Raw genomic sequence first — 16,901 nt, 5'->3', positions numbered from 1 at the left:
TTGCAGAACAGGAGGGGGATGCGGGGGGGGGGGGGAGGAAGGAAGGTAAGTGTCTGTGAATTGATGATATTAGAGGTAGAGAGAGTGGGATGTTTGTGAGTTAATGGTATTAGAGGTGATAATTGGGGAAACTATCTTGGTAATGGGTGAGATAGTTCAAGTGTTTGTTGAGTCCTTTTTGGAAAGTGTCGAATTTTAACATGAATGACAGTTCAGAGGATTCCCTTTCAAGTGCAGATGTAAAAGGTCTTTGTAGCAGAATTATTGATTGACCTGTTTCATAATGATCACCTAATAGCTATCATGGGGCAATAACTTTTGGTTATTCCTTACTTGGGTCCAATTTTGTGATTGAGACCTAGAGGTAAGAAGAGCACAAATATCCAACTCCCAGTATTCCGTATTTTGCTGACTCACACTCAACATTTTTGTATCCCACAGGAAACAGTTCTTAAGGACTAGGATTTTCCATATTATAGACTTTAATTCAGTTCACCCTACAGGCTGTTTTTTAAATAAATGAGTCTCCATCCAAGCTGTGACAAAGATTATTTCCCCGATCTTAAATTGGACTTCATGCAACCAGAGTAAAGTTTATTTATTTATAAAGTAGACCCAATTTGCAATTCAGTTGCTGTATCTGTGGTGCAGTAACTGCCATTCTAATTGCTTTGACAATTAAGGATATATTTTCTTCCTTGGGGATATTCACAAAGCTGTAATTAGAACTAACAATTACTGTTGGAGTCCTAAATCTGTCTTTTTATAAATAGATATTCTATCTGTTTTAACAATTTAGCGCCATAAATGCCTTTATAGTAGGATTCTTCTTTAAGTGCACAAAATATACAATTGTTCTTTTTATGGGGAATAAAAGGAATGATAAAAAAAATCCTCTAATGTATGCATGGAACCAAGCATGTCAAAGTGGCTGCTTCAATTTGATCAGCCATGTGTGCAAAAGATTTAAACATAATACTGGTGTTGCTGTGTACTTATGTACCCATCTGTAGGAACACATGTAGGATTTCCATATGGAGTTTGTGGCCAAAAATTGGGCCTCTTGTAAACTTTCCCTCAAAAGGAATTCATAGACTCAGATGGTTGGCATTTTTAACAATATACTACGGGCCAAATTCTGCTCTGATATGGCCATTGATCATGCCTTTACAAACAGAATTTGAGGCATTGAAAAGGCAGAACACTGTTGTCATTGTTTCCCCCAAAATCCCCTCTCTAAACTCTATTCAAGAACTTCATTGTTGCCCCATGCTTTACTCCCTCTGTTGCCTGCTTGCAATTATAATGGTTGCTGCCTAATTCTGCCCAGCTGTATATGGTAGGACTCCCCACTAAATTCAGACACGTCAGGGCAGAGTTTAGCTACTAGATAAACTTATTAGGAGTGAAAATGCCAATTGGACAATTATTATGAACAGATATTGTACTGAGTTTTGCAATTCTCTACTGTTTTTGGTGTTTGCTCCCTGTTTTATAGACAGTTTTGTAAGCTATATATGCTGAAAAGGGAACACTACACTGTATGTAAGAAACCCTATAAGTTTTCTAATAAACAGACTTGTGACCATAACATAAAAATGTGTGTATGTCACCTTGCATGCACCAAATTGTATAGCTTTGAGTCTCATCAGCTTCATTTATTGTTACAAATTGCTTTAAAAAAAAAGGATACTTCTGTTAGCACTGCAGGGTTGTTGAGCTGGATTCTATTTCTTATGCATTGTCAAAAGTACTGAATTCAGATGTGTTGTTGAAGTAAATGGCAAAACTCCCATTGTGACATGAAAGGGGCAAGACTGGACCCTAAATTTCAGCTTCCAGACCAAGTTATGCTCTCTTTTACAAAACCATTGAGGACTAAAGAGTTGTACAGCTGAAAATGATGACAAAATGTAACCACAGATTCTCTATTAATACTGATAAAGCATAGCCGGAAAGAAAATATCCTCAAATCCCTGATTGGTTTTTTTTTCCCTCCAGATCTGCAATTTTCAGAAAAATTATATTTTGGGTGTACTATCAATTTGTATGGTGAATTTGCCCGTTGAAAGACAACGCTCCTAATGTTAACTTTCCTGCATAGGAAGGAAAGGTGTGAGTAGTATAAAAAGTGAACAAATCATAATATCAATTTCAAATAAAGATTTAAACAAAAAAACAAACAAAAACCCTTCTGTATGCTTTCTTTTACAGAATCAAGGTGAATAATGACTGGAATTTTTATAATTGAGTAATTTTTTGACCGTAGATCTGTACAATTTGACAGTTTTTTAAAATAAGTCAATAATTATTACTGGGGTAGAAATAAATAACAGTTGCTTCATTCACCCATGAGAATGTGATTTAATTATAGATATAGAAGATTTTAGTCGATCAAGTTTTCTGTTTAGTTCCTTTTTTGAGTAAAGATTATCAACATAGCTCTTTTTGGCAACTGAGGAATGAACAAATAGGGTCTGGGATCTCCTGTAGGGACCTCATTGGACACCACAGCTTGTGCCCTAGTGCCTTTGGTGACTTTTGCCTTGTGCTTACTGTGCCATGGAGGCGGGGTGGCCCTGTGCCTGCTCTGGCCCCACACGGCCATTTTGGAGTGCCTGCAGCTGCTGCTCCATGCTGCCTTGCTACTCCTGCATGAGCTCGACGCCAAGCTCCCTCTGGGCTCCCTCTCCCTGGATGCGGTGGCATCGCTGTGGCATCCCTACCCGACCATGGAGAGGTGTTACTGGAGACTCAACACCAGTTCAGACTGGTGGGACGGGCTGGTCCTGGAGCAATGGGACGACCAGCAGTGGCTCCAGAACTTCAGGGTGCAGAAGCAGACGTTCCTGGAGCTGTGGGCCTGGCTCGCCCCTGTGCTCCTCAGATGTGACAACCAGCTGCGTCCCGCCATCCCCGTGAACAAGAGGGTCGCCATCACCCTCTGGAAGTTGGTCACCCAGGACAGCTACCGCTCAGTGGCACACCAGTTCAGGGTGGAAAGGTCCACAGTGGGTGCTGTCTTGATGCAGAAATGCCCTGGGAGGACTGCACTGCCTGCCTGGGGAAGGGAAGACTCCAGGCTCGGGGGAGGGGGCAGGGGGAAGTGGGGGAAGCCCTGTCACCCAGGGGCTTATGCCATCCCTCCCTCACACAGGATTGGGGGGGCCTCTGGGGTGAGGGAGTCCTGGTGTATTTGGGGGCAGAGGGCATCACGGGGGTGGGCATCCCCCAAGGGCTCATGCGCCTGCCCTGCCTCATTCGGTGCATACCCTGTGTTTCTGTGTGCCCTTCTGCAGGCTGTCCGCGGCATCAATGACATCCTGCTCAAGAGGGTCATCCACCTGTGGGATGTGGATGCAACCGTGGCTGGCTTTGCTGCCCTGGGGTTCCCCAAATTCAAGGGACCCACATTCCCATCCATGCCCCGGAGCATCAAGCAGCCCATTTCATCAATCGGAAGGGTTACTTTTCAATGATGCTATAGGCCCTCATGGACCACCATGGCCGCTTCACAGACATCTGCGTGGAGTGGTCCAGCAGGGCACATGATGCCCACAGCCTGAGAAACTCCAGCCTGACTTGCAGGCTGCAGGCAGGCACTTTCTTCCCTCAGCAGGAATTCACAGTTGGGGACATCCGCATGCCACTCTGCATTGTGGGGGACGCAGCCTACCCCCTCATGCCCTAGCTGATGTGGCCATACACCGGACGCATGGACCCCGGGCAGGAACGTTTCAACTAGCACCTGAACTGGGCCTACAACTAGGTTGTGTGTGCCTTTGGATGGCAGAAGGGGAGATTCTGTTGTCCGCTCACCCATCTCAAAATGGGTGAGCAGAACATCACTGAGGTTGTAGCAGAATGCTGTGCGCTACACGACATAGTGGAGTGGAAGGGGGAGGCCTTCCCCCCGGGGCGGATGGCAGACGAGGGCTGGTCATTTGAGCAGCCCTGCACAGCCACCATCCACCAGGTGCACCACGATGGGGTGTGCATCTGGGAGGCTCTGAAGGACATGTTCTCCCAGACCCCACAGTAGGGTTGCTTCTGTCTGCCATCTACATCTCCCTTCCATCCCCAATCCTTCCCTCCCCCGCCTTCAAGAAACAAAACAGTTTTTTGTTTAAACAAGAAGAAACTGTATTTTTATGTATAATAGCTAAAAAGGGTGGGCAGTGGGAGGAGGCAGTGGGAGGGGGAGGAGGAAGGGGTTCTCAACCGGGAGGGGGAGCTATTGCTGGGAGGGGCGGCACCTGCCAGTGTCTCTGTAGGTACGGAGGCCTCGGTGTCTTTCAGGCCGGGTTGGGGCAGGCAGGAGGGGGCAAGGCTATGGTAGCAGGAGGGACAGCTGGAGGGGGCATGGCTACAGCAGTAGGATGGGTGGCAGGAGGGGGCATGGGCATGGCAGGGAGGACAGGAGGATGCGGCAAGGCCATCGCACCTCTGGAGGAATTACCCTCACGCCTGCTGCCGCCACTCCAGGTCGGCCTGCAGCTTGGTGGTGACTGCTACCTCCATCTTCTCCACGGCCTGGATGTGCCACCAGAGGAGCTGGTTGTGCTGCTTGGCCCACTGGACTGGTCCCTGGTTGATTGGTGCTGCTGCCACAGGGCTGGAGGGTCCCTCTCTCCTGGGTGGTCCTGCAGAGAACACAGAAAATGATGAGGTGATCAATCAGCTCTGCCCACACTGTCCTTGAGGCCGGAGAAGGATGGCAGGAGACAAATCGCTTGATCATTGTCTTCAGTCCACCCCCTCTGGGGCACCTGGCACTGGCCACTGTCGGCAGACAGGATACCAGGCTAGATGGACCTTTGGTCTGACCCAGTACGGCCGTTCTTATGTGTGTCTATGTAACACCCTCCCCAAGGTAGAGCACATGGCTTCTATTCTTGTCACTGTCTGTGAGCACACACCATTGATGCTGTAGTCATGTTTGCGTGCACATCTCCACATTGCATGGGAGCAAGTGTGGCAGATGCGGTCTGGATTCTCGGACTACTGTCAATTGATTTCCTCGGCGATGGAGCCAGGGCTGTTGGGGAGTATACCATCCCTGCAGCAAGACTCAAGTGGCCAGATGCCCAGGCTGGCCGCTTTCCCACTCTCCCTCCCCCCCCAGCCCTCAGACAAGTAGCCCAGGGAAGTGTGTGGCCGCAGTGAGGGGCTTCCCTTGGGGGCAGCTTAGAGGCCGGGAGCAGCCGAGGGACTCTGTGGGGGCCGTGCTCACAGGGCTGGCTCATTGCAGTTTCCCCAGGAGCAGGTGCTGTGTCGGATGGGCAGGCATGGTTGCATGCAGTCTGTGTGTGGCACCCTTCGGGAGGTGTGGGGTCTGTCCTGATCCCTTGTGGCTTTGGCTGCTTCCACCTGGCATCCTCCCTCCCCCCCAGGCAGGATGTGTGAGCAGCAGGGTCCCAGGTGTGCCCTGGAGCTGCCTGCCACGTCCACATGCCACAAAGTCAGGCTGCATGAGGTTGCATGTGCTGTGTACTGCTACACGGCGTGCAGCTTGAATTGCCTGAGTGACGCTCCCTCCCCCTCCCCCCTGGGCACCCGGCTCCTCCACCTTTGCGAGTGAGAAGTGCAGCACTCACCAGGGGATTCATCGCCGGCCTCAGATGAGTCCCGGGAAATGTCCTGGCTGCTGGGCACTGGCTCCAGGTCAGGCAGCCTGACCAGCGGGGTGTGCAGTCCTGTGTCCACCACCAGCGAGGGATCTGGGACTGTCATCTCGCCGAGGATGGCATCGAGGTGGTCGTAGTGGGAGCAGGTGTCGGCTCCTGCTCTCTCGCCCTCAGTGGCCTGGACATAGCCCAGGTGCAGCTCCTTGACCATGGTCCGGACCTGTTCAAGGGTGAGATGAGAGTGCCTGGGCCATGTGGCTGAAAATGTCTGCGTTGCGGCAACAGGCATGGGGGTCGTGGAGGGCTTCCTCCTGTGTGCACAGGTCCAGAACCACCTCCACCTCAGCCCCAGACCAGCAAGGGGCACACCACTTGGTGCCCCTCCAGGCCTTCTGGGAACCCTAGATCTGCTGGGAGGAGGGTACAAGCTCTTGGGGTGCCTGTGGAGCAGACATCCTGGGGCTCCAGGATGCAGCAGGGCAGAGCCACGTGGTGGAGCTGCTGGCTGTGCTGCTGCTGCCATGTGGTGTCTACAGGCTGCATGTGTCTTTAAGGGGGGTTCCGGCAACCAGGAAGTAGCAAGCTATGAGTGCGGGTCTGGAGTGTCCAAGCGGCCACTTGCATTTTTTCCTGAGAGGTCAGTTCTTGGCAAAAACTCTTGGCTACTTGTCCACACTGCCTTCTTGTGCAAGAAGGCTTCTTCCTCATATGGAGCATCTGAGCTCTTGTGCAAGAAGCCTGTTTTCCGACACTGTACTGTAAATTTACTTGCGCAAGAACGCGCGTGCAGTGTAGATGCTCGGTAAGTTTTTGCACAAGAACAACTGTTCTTGCACAAAAAGCCTGCAGTGTAGACGTAGCCTAAGTGTTTAGATCACACATAAGATGCTAGGAAATACTCTTATTGCCAGAAGCCATATAGATTGTTAGCATTGTTGTAAGCTGGCATAGTACCAGTTTATCACAAATATTTTTGGAATTTACCCTTTCCTAATGATACTAGCAGTGTCCCTGGGGGGTTTTTATGGCTCAGTTGAACATGCTATGAAATTATACTGTACGGAAAGAACTTTTTTCTCCTCACTGAGTGAACCACCTTTTTTTCCATTGTACGAACATGTATCCCTTGAGGTTTTTAGTGCAAAGAGAAAGGCTTTATGGTTCATTGCATATCTATTTCTACTTCCTGTGAAATACAATACGCAAACAGTTCATAAATTTTAATACAATAGTCCCAAAGATACTGCATGTTGTTGCAATCTCTGACACATCCTATTCTAAAATATCTGCAGCTAAAACAGGTTAAACTTGGTGTGCCCCACCTTCACTTGTATGTTATAACACTTAAGCTTTCTTTAAATTTATTTTTAATTAATTAATTTTTTTAAAAATATATATTTTTTTAAATTCAAGTCAGTAGTACACATTTTTGTGTGCCCAGAAAAAAAAGACTCTCTATTTGTTGCCACTTTACCATGTGTCTGTGGTACAAATTAAAATCTGACACCTAGTATATACATTTGTTCATGTGTATCATCATTATTTATTGGTTAGTGTGCTAACCTGGGATATGAAAGACTTTCAGTTCCTTGCTTTTCCACAGCCTTCCTGCATAACCTTGGACAAATCACATAGTATGTCTACACTACAGAATTAGTTAATTCGAACTAAGCTAATTCGAACTAACGCGTCTAGAACTAAAAACTAGTTCGAATTAACGTTTTGCTAATTCGAACTAGCATGTCCACATTGAGTGGACCCTGAACAGGGCTTGAGGATGGCCGGAAGCAGTGCCGGCAGGGCATCAGAGGAGGACTTAGAGCGTGGAGATACTCTCTCAGGCTAATCGAGGGCTGCGCTTAAAGGGACCCGACCCCCACCCCGGACAGACAGTTCTCAGGGGTGCCCCGCTTGCAAACCAGTCCTGGCTTGGAGTGCCCGTTGTGCCCACACTGGGCACATCACAGCACTCGGCCATCAGACCGGCTGCACTTGCCGCAGGCTGCCATCTGGGGAGAGAGGGCAATTGGGGGGCTGCAGGAGAGCTTCCACCCCCAGAAGCCCGCAGAGCCAGTCCAGTCCTCCCCATCGGGGGCTCGTACCCCATTCCTCCCTCACCTCCTTCCTCTTACCCTTCCCTAGCCCCTTTTCTTGATGTACAAAATAAAGGACAATTGTGTTCAAAATTGGAATCTGTCTTTATTGAACAAAACTGGGGGAGACTGGGAAAAGGAGGTGGGAGAGGGAAAGAGAGAGGCTGGGAGAGGGGAGGGCAACTAAAATGATTAGGGGTTGGGAACAGGTCCCATATGAAGAGAGGCTAAAGAGACTGGGACTTTTCAGCTTAGAAAAGAGGGGACGGAGGGGGGACAGGCTAGAGGTCTCTAAAAGCAGGAGTTGGGTGGAGACGGTGCATACAGAAAAGTTCTTCATTAGTTCCCATAAAGAAGGACTAGAGGACACCAAAGGAAAGGAATGGGTAGCAGGCTTGAAACTAGTAAGAGAAAGTTGTTCTTCTTGACAAAGCAAATAGTTAACCTGTGGAACTCCTTGCTGCAGGAGGCTGTGAAGGCTACAACTAGAACAGAGTTTAAAGGGAAGTGAGATCAAGTCATGGAGGTTGGGTGCATGGAGTAGTCTTAGCCAGGGGGTAGGAGTGGTGTCCCTGCCCAAAGTTTCTGGAAGGCTGGAGAGGGATGGCACGAAACAAATGGCTTGGTCACTGTCTTCGGTCCATCCCCTCCAGGGTCCCTAGTGTTGGGCGCTCTCGGCAGACAGGCTACTGGGCTAGATGGACCTTTGGTCTGACCCAGTACGGCCATTGTAAGCTCAGGGCTATGGGTCGGGGGGTGTCAGTGTACCCCTTTGATTTTCATGCACACCTGCTCCTGGGTGGCCAGGCTGGCAGCTCTCCTGCCCTAGCCGGCCACTTTCCTGTGCCTAGTGCGGAGATCGTGGACGAGGTCCACGATGTCTGCACTAGCCCAGGAAGGTGCCCGCCTCTTGCGGTCCCGGGCAAGCTCCCGGGAGCCACCAGCCTGGTCCGGGGAAGAGGGGGAGGGCTGGGGGACATCGGGTGGGTGGCTCTGTGCCGTGCCAGGTGCAGGATCTGCTGGCTGGGTGCTGGCAGGCTTGCACCTGGCACGGGCACCGTAGCCAGCCCGTGCCCCTTTAAGGGGTCCGGGGCCGGGAGGGGGGCAATAGAGTTTCCCTGGTGTTGGCCAGAGTGGCCACCAGGGAAACCTGGGGAGGGCTACCCTCCCACTAGTTCGAATTAAGGGGCTACACACCCCTTAATTCGAACGAGTAAGTTCGAACTAGGCTTAGTCCTCGTAAAATGAGGTTTTCCTAGTTCAAACTAAGCGCTCCGCTAGTTCGATTCAAATTCGAACTAGCGGAGCGCTAGTGTAGTGCCTATGAATGTTAGTTCGAACTAACGTCCGTTAGTTCAAACTAACATTGTAGTGTAGACATACCCATAGTGTCTCTATGCCTTGATTTGCTGTCTCAAAAATGGGGATAATAGCATGTTCCGACTTCATGGGTATAGGCAGGATAAATACATTAAAGACTGTGAGGCACTCAGGTATTGTGGTAATAGAAGCTATATAAGTATCTAGGGATACATATAAACATGCCAACCCCTGCATCTTATCATTATTCACCAGAAGATACAAATAATCTTCATACCCAGACTCTTTAAACACTATCAATGTTATTTGTAAACAGCATCTTTGAGAATAGCTTATCTTTGGCTTTCCATATAAAATTTTTTGGATCTTCTAACCTTTAGAAAAAGAGCATTGAACAATTAAATAGTACTAAAGGATCATTTGAGAGTTTAGACACCCTTTGGTTTTTAACTATTTATTAATTCATCAGATTAATATAAAATAGAGAAATCCTTTCAAGGAAGAAATATTTGAGAGAAATGCCTGTGTATGTGTGTGTGTCTGACAAGTGCTAGGGACTGTTGCTTGATGAACACGCATATGAGAATGTTTGCTAAAGGTCAGCTTTCCTAGAATGTGGAATTGCCTTGCAAGCCAGAGGAGTGGAAGGAAGTGACTTTTCCAAGCTGTTTTAAACCACAGTCCATGCACCATCAAAAACTCACCACTTTCCAAGAAGTTAAAAAAGAAAATAACAATAGTATAAAATTCAGCTCAGAATTTCTCCTCCGCTCCCTTCCTGCATATAGCTCACCTCAGCCCACACTACAAGACCTCTTTCCCTCCCCAGTCACTCTCATGTCCCTTATATCTGGGCAGGGTAGCAAGCCGCCTGCCTGAATAACTCAACAGAACTCACTTGAACCTCCCCCAAAAGAATGAACATTTATTAGCAGGGCTGGGTATTTCTGTGTCATCCTGCTTGATTATGACAACACACTTCTGTTGGGCATTTATAATGGCAGTATGCAAAGTACTAAATTTAGATACTGTAGGGAACAATACTGCATGGATGTGGTGTCATAACAGATGACCCAGATAGGACTTTTCCTTTTTTATTTCTTTAAATCTTTGTAGAGACCTGTCTGAACCAATATGCCAGATTGAAAAAACCAGAAAGCTCGCATTGTCATCTTGTGTGGGAGGCCTCCAGGATTGTAGAGGAAATGGTACCTCACGCAATGGCTTCCTTCTTCTACCAATAGTCCACCTGTGTAAGACAGGTGAAACATGATTCCAGCTTAACATCTTTTTAGTGGATTATATGGACCTGGGGAAGAAAGGCTGGGGAAAATGTAGAGACATTCTGACATTGTTCTATGGCTCAAGGAACAATTGCGCTAGACTGGGGTCCCTTGTGATCATATAAAGAGACAGGATGCTCTCTCTAGAGCATTTCTTTATCCTAAAGGTTCACAAATATCTATCACTTCCATTAATACAATGGAAACACCGCATTCACTACTGAAATGGAGCCTCTTCTGGAGCAATGTGGCAGCTATTTAATAATGCACAGTTGCAGTTTGGAACACAAGAGCATCATGTCACATTGAAACAATGAAGAAAATGTTGTAGACCGTCTGAGATCCTGGAGTGCTCCAGACACCAGTACCAATATTCCTGTTCCTCTCAAAAGTGCAACAGGACTTTTAATTCCCATGAGGATTTCTACTTTCCATCTTATACTGATCACCTGCAAGAGCCATTACCCCCCAGGAAGGAAGGAAAAGAAAGCAATAAGTCTTGATTTGACTGCTCCCCTGGAGGTACAGCTCAGTATTTGGAACTTTCTTTTCACCAGTCTTTGACAAGAACACAAAACAATTGAAATCAAGATTGAAGCTCATTCATCCGGTTCAGATTGGGACACCTCAGCGTTTAAGAAAAGCCTCTGGTTTCCATGGTGAACAAAGCTACAGTGTTTTGCTTTTGTTCCGGTTCAGTGCAAATATTTGCACATTTGGAAATGTTCAGCTCCAAAGGCCTATACATCAGCCATCTGCTTATAGAAGCCAACACCCTTTTGCCCAGAGACGGATATAAGGGAGTATCCTGTTCCACCAGTTTCCTAATTTTGAGGCCCCAGGTCATTGACGTTAAAAAGTCCAAGTTCATTAGACCTTCCCTATTTAAATTACAGCTGATAAGTCCAGAAAGGAAAATGTGAGAGAGGTAATAGAGGCTGCTGTCACAATGACACAAGTCTATAGGAGAGCTAGAAGCATGCCAATGATGTAGTTATGTCCTCTTACACAGATTTATAATATACATGCATCATCTATACAAAGCTGTATAAAAGAACACATTTACATCATTAGCTTTCCTGAATACTAGCTCTGCTAATATAAACTGGATTCAATGTGCAGAGGAAAAAAAAGCAGCTTTTCTTTGCCCTTCTTTCTTTCTCTCACACACTCAGGGTATGTCTACACTGCAGAGTTTTCCGGGAAATAGGCTGTTTTTCTGAAAAAACTACACTTACGTCCACATTGCTATTTCAGCTTTCTTTCCTAGCCTTCTCAGCTGTAATCTAAATGGGAGACAAATGGGAGCTGTAATCTAAATGGACTTTTGAATGTCAATAAATTGTGGTCTAGGACTAAGGAGCCAGAAGGAACAGGATCCTCCCCTTTGTCACAAGAAAAGGAAACAAAAACTGATAAATCATTGTTTGCAATTTAATACAATCTATAAGTAGGAGATGGGTTGGTAGAGCAGCAGCCAAGAGAGGGGAGAAGACAGGAGGAAGTGCTGTCCCTCTTCTAACCATTCCATCCCTATCTTTTCAGGACAGCATCAGAGGGGGGAGGAGGAAGATAACGCTGGTCGCGTCATGGCCTACTATGTTATATAATTTAAAAACCACATCACTAAGAAATGATGTAAATTTGAAATTTTAGCTTCTTGTTGCTGCAGCAAATCTGGTATGAGGAAAAGTAAAGGGGGAAAGGGGCAGGTGAACCATTCATTCAGAGACATGAAAACAAGAGAGAGAAACACGTTGAACGCTACAAATACACACACAACAAATTTGTTCTCTGAATACATAGCTCCACCCACTGGACTGGATCTGAAACCTCATACCCTAAGGCTCCTGAAGTCTTTTTTTTTACTGTCATCATTTCAGGTCTCTAAATCCTCTCATTTTTTCCACCACCATGCTCGCTGCTAGACCCTCTCCGTCACAGGTATTTTGATCTACTTATTGTGACAGGGCGCCTGCCCTGCACTGGCCCTTTAAGACCAGGACTCAGGCCCGGAGCCGGGGCTAGAAAGAAAGAGGCCAGCTGGAGCTATTGGGGGCTAGGGAGAGCCCAGCTGGCAAGCAACTATCTAAGGCAGCACAATTGGCTTGGGGAAGCCAGCTGAACCCATTAGGGGAGTGAGAGCCCAGCTGGCAGGTATATATAGAGAAGCACAGGTTGCTTAAAGGAGGCCAGTGGAGGGCTGACTGCAGAGTGAGCAGGATCTCCTTGGAGGGAGACAGCCGAAAGAGAAGGACTGGAGCAGGGAGCTCTTACCCAGCGGTTGCCAGGGACTCCAGGAGGGGCTGGGAGGAAGGCGGAGGCAAGTTGGCGCCACCCGGAGACTGCCGGCTGAGGGGACGCCGGCCTGGAGATCGCAGCCAGCTGGACGAGTCCAGGGGAAGGAAGCCCGGGGATCCAGGTAGGAAGTGGCCCAGGGCAGGAGTGGGAGCCGCCCCTCCTGGCCCGAGAACCTCGGTGCGTTCGGCTGGATGGCCCTGCCGAGGGAGTGACCTGTTACCTGGTTGCTCACAGGGCCCTGGGCTGGGACCTGGTGGAGTAGGGTGGGCCCGGGTCCCCCTACCTGAGGTGCGCCCCGCTACAACAGTTGTAAACTGCTTTGTGGACTCGGCCTTGCTTAAAGGGCCCGTTATATACTGCTTAGTGCCTATGATGAGCAACCCATACAGACTGTAACTTGCCCTGAGAAGGGCCATATGAGGACAGTCAAGGGGCACTGAGGCACACTGGGGGTGTGAACCCCCTGACACTTAGGTTAATGTTTTTGGCATCTAATCTGATTCTTAGCCACTTTGTTTTTCATGTCCAAAGGAGGCTGAATTATCAGCAATGACCATGTCCGTGATACTTGCTACTTCTCCACCATAGACTGCTGTGCTGGTGATTTGTTTAGGTTGATGCTGAGTTTTAATGTTCACATTCAAATTCTTTAGGGCAAAGAGTATGCATTCTTGGGTCTGACACCATTTTGCACATAATCATGTGTTGCTGTAATATGAATAATGATAATAGCCCCAACTCTTGCTTCTTGTGTAAATTAGTCCCACTACATATAGTCAATAAATTTTAATGGGCATTTAGTCACATGTCATCAATACATAACATAATTAAAAATCATATTGTCCTGGGATGAAGTTAATTAGCTTGCAAGACTACAACCAAGGGCAGAATTGAGCCTGATAATTAAAGACCGAATAAAGAAGATGAAATCAGAAATAGGACCTTCAAGCTAGTACGCCACTTAAAGCTAAACAAACATGGAAGTGAAATGTTGAAAAATGATTCAGACCAAAATGTGTTGTTTCAAAATTTTAAATAAATAAAAGCCAGGGAAACCCCCAAATGAATCCTCTTTCTGAAAGAAGACATCAGAACATTTTCTTTTAGAAATACCAAAATAAACTGATTCAACATCTGACTTTTTTTCTTTTTCTGCAGGAAAAATTTATCAAAATGGACTCAAATGCATGAATTGCTTTGGTCAACCCAAATCTGCATTTTTCTGTGGAAAAAGTTTTCAAATGAAAAGTTTTGTCCAGCTCTAACAATGACTTATTTCTGTTGGGTGAAATGAGTATTTTTGATAGGAAAGGCTGGGTTGAGAGAGGGGTTAGGAATTTAAAGAGTTATTCAGAAAGGGAGGAATGGCTTTGTATATAAGATACACCAATAACCAAAATAAACTGTTTCATAAAGTGGTTTAACATGCAATAGCAGGGATTGCAAGGCTCCCTAACTAGTGACATGAGCGGTTATCTATCATCTACTTTAGAAATGTCTGTCTGAGTCTGTTCAAGAACCCCTCCTAATCAATAAAAGTGACAATTTGGTATGCAGCTTCCTCTTTCCCTAACTTAAAGCAAGACCAAGGTTTGGTTGTGCCAGGAAAATGGGAAGTGCCTGGAATGGGATTGTTTTTCATAACGTGGAAGGGATGGGGCTGTTTGGAGGACCACGATCTTGAGTGTGTCCACTAGGGACAGCGAGCAGAGGGGAGAGCTATACTGCAGAGTGATCATTGGGGGCAAGAGTGTGGCCAGCAGGGCTGGGGCTTGCCATTTTGCCTGCTACCAGACTGGATAAGTAGCCCCACCGTGCCACAGACCCAAGTTCTGCTTCAACGTGATACCCCCCCCACCTAACAAAAAAAAGGGGAAAGGCCCCTGCCAGCCGAGGAGCACTGAGGGTGGGGGGGTGAGAGAAGATCCCTGCCGACCAGAGGGGTTGAGGGAGGGAGAAAAGGCCCTGCAGGCCGAGGGAGAGAGAAAATCCTGCTAGATAGGATCCCCTAAGCCCTTTCTCACCCCCCAGCCCTCACTCTTAGGATCCCCCCCCCCACATCCTCAGCCCCCTGCCCAAAGCCCCTCCTCAAACCCCAACCTGACTTCTGCAGCCCCATATCTACAGCCTCCTGCCCTGCCCCCCACAGCTCCAAGGCCCTGCCCTCACTCCTATACCACCCTCCTCCCTACATCGCCACCCTTAAGGACCCAGGCAACACCTGGTGCGTCTTCAAGTAGTTTTAATATTCATGGATCAGGAATAGATGAGATGCTTGTTAAAGCTCAGGAAGGCCACCTTCTGTATCATTACCCTGGCAGAAGCCATGCTCAATGGGATGTTTTGCATTCAGGGACCATAAAGTGTCTTTGGGGCTACCACTGCCATTAGCACTAGCCTTTGTAAAAGGGGTGGATCATGTCCTTGTTCCACTCCCCTCAAATGGCCAAGAGCACTGGCTTGCTGTGGAGGGGAGTGAAGGCTGCATCATTTCCAGTGGTAGTCCACTGTCTTACAGAGAAGAGCCTGCCTTAAGCCCTGCACCCGCCAGAGCTGCTACTTTTACCAGTTGAACTCCTCACCACTTCCAGCAGGGAGTATTCCACAAACCCTGTCTGAGAGTTGGGCAGCTGAAATCTGTACAAAAAAATGTGTAATGGGAAGCTCTTGGCTGCATTGCATGTTTGTGCTATTATGAAAAGCCTTGCTGCTACTAGCTCCATTGGTAAATTATGCTATAAAACATGCATGGTGTGGAACAGAATTGAGTTAACAATGCAATTAGACTATTAATTGATGTAATTATTTTGAAGCTGCCCAACCTTATTGTTGAAAGAATTCATGCTTGTATGCATTGGATTTGGATCCCACATGTCTGCTGGCAACATGACAGAGATAGTCTTAGTGTCCAGAGCTAATGCATATTTTAAAGTAAAATTACATAGATGCCTGTCTCTAAATATTCCATGTATGTCCCTGTGGAATAATTCTGCCCTGCTACTAAATGCACAAGCCATAGGCGGTTGATTTCAATGACATGTTTATGGTTGACTGGCCACCACAGGTGTAAGGGTGTGTTGTTTAGGGTGGTGATAGCTGTCTTGGTCCCAGGATATGAGGAGGACATGGTGGGTGAGGTAATATCTTTTAATGGACCCACTTCTGATAGTGGAGAGTACAAGGGGAACATTAGTAGTCAAAGGATTAATGTTGCAAGGTCTTTGATTTTGGACTTTTGGTGGGGGAGGGGCTTTCTGCTTTTTAGCGCTAGCTGGTGTAGCCTGAGCCCTTGAGAATGAAGCTGACAATAGCATTCAGCTTGCATGTAACAGCTGCAAATATTTGCCCTATAGAAAGAATAGTTATAAAAAGGTTACCAAAGATGGAAAAAATACATTTGCCTTGTTTCAGTTTAGCATCCTTGCATTCTTAAAAGTGGCTTTTAATGTAGAACCTGATTAAATCTCTTTTCTCAGGATTCTGTTTGGTTTTGGAATTATGCAAAATTTAGTATATAGATAGTAGGCCCAATTCTCCTTTAACTTAAAGTGAGGATTTGTATTTTGAACTCATGGCAGAGTTGCTTAGAACCATCTATAGGCACTTTTAAAAATTCTTTATAAATCAAAAGAAACAACACCATTTACTTCAGTGGAGTTGTTCCCAAGGAAAATGAACAGATATTTTTTTATTTACCCTTTCCTGTAATATAAAATCAGGGTTCACCCAATTAAATTAATAGGCATCAGGTTTAATGCAAACAAGAGGAAGTACTTTTTCACATAACTAACCTGTGGAACTCATTGCTATGGGACATTGTGATAATCAGAATATAACTGGGTTCAAAAAAGAACTACATATGTTGGTGGAGGATAGGTACATCAATGGTTATTAACGAAAATATTCAGGGACGATTGATATGAGGTAACTGAGCACTTCTTATATGTTCTTGTATTCTGAGTAACCCTGGGGTAATCACATTCAGGGTCCATGGTTTTCTTCTTTTAAGTTATATCATTGTAACATTCAGCAGAGATGATTTGGGTTTATTTTCAATGTACATGTGTTTTTATATTTTCCAATAAAAGGCAGACAACAGAAGAATGTTCACACGTATAAACTTCAAGCAGTCTTGAAGCACAGTTTAGCTGTTTTCTTTATATTAGTGTATGGATGACGTAACAAGGAAAGGGCATTCAAGCTTTATGCACTGTCTGAATACATAGGGATTGAGATGCATGCATGACTACAGTCTTGTATGATCAGCTCTGTCAGCC

At 46.6% G+C, this 16,901-nt stretch overlaps 1 protein-coding gene across 1 annotated transcript; it reads right to left on the bottom strand.

The window, feature by feature from the left end:
- Positions 1-4,170: 4,170 nt before the first annotated feature.
- Positions 4,171-12,745, bottom strand: LOC149525422 (uncharacterized). The gene is made up of 3 exons (XM_089775995.1): positions 12,601-12,745; positions 5,598-5,847; positions 4,171-4,643 (listed from the first exon to the last, which is right to left on the bottom strand). The coding sequence occupies exons 2-3, from the start codon at positions 5,836-5,838 to the stop codon at positions 4,462-4,464; spliced, it is 423 nt and encodes a 140-aa protein (XP_089632121.1). The 5' UTR covers positions 5,839-5,847; positions 12,601-12,745; the 3' UTR covers positions 4,171-4,461.
- Between the last annotated feature and the right edge of the window lie 4,156 nt (positions 12,746-16,901).

This window comes from Pelodiscus sinensis, chromosome 2, assembly GCF_052426305.1.
Source record: "Pelodiscus sinensis isolate ZL-2025 chromosome 2, ASM5242630v1, whole genome shotgun sequence".
NCBI lineage: Eukaryota > Metazoa > Chordata > Testudines > Trionychidae > Pelodiscus > Pelodiscus sinensis.
This window is presented reverse-complemented; position numbering and strand designations above follow the sequence as displayed.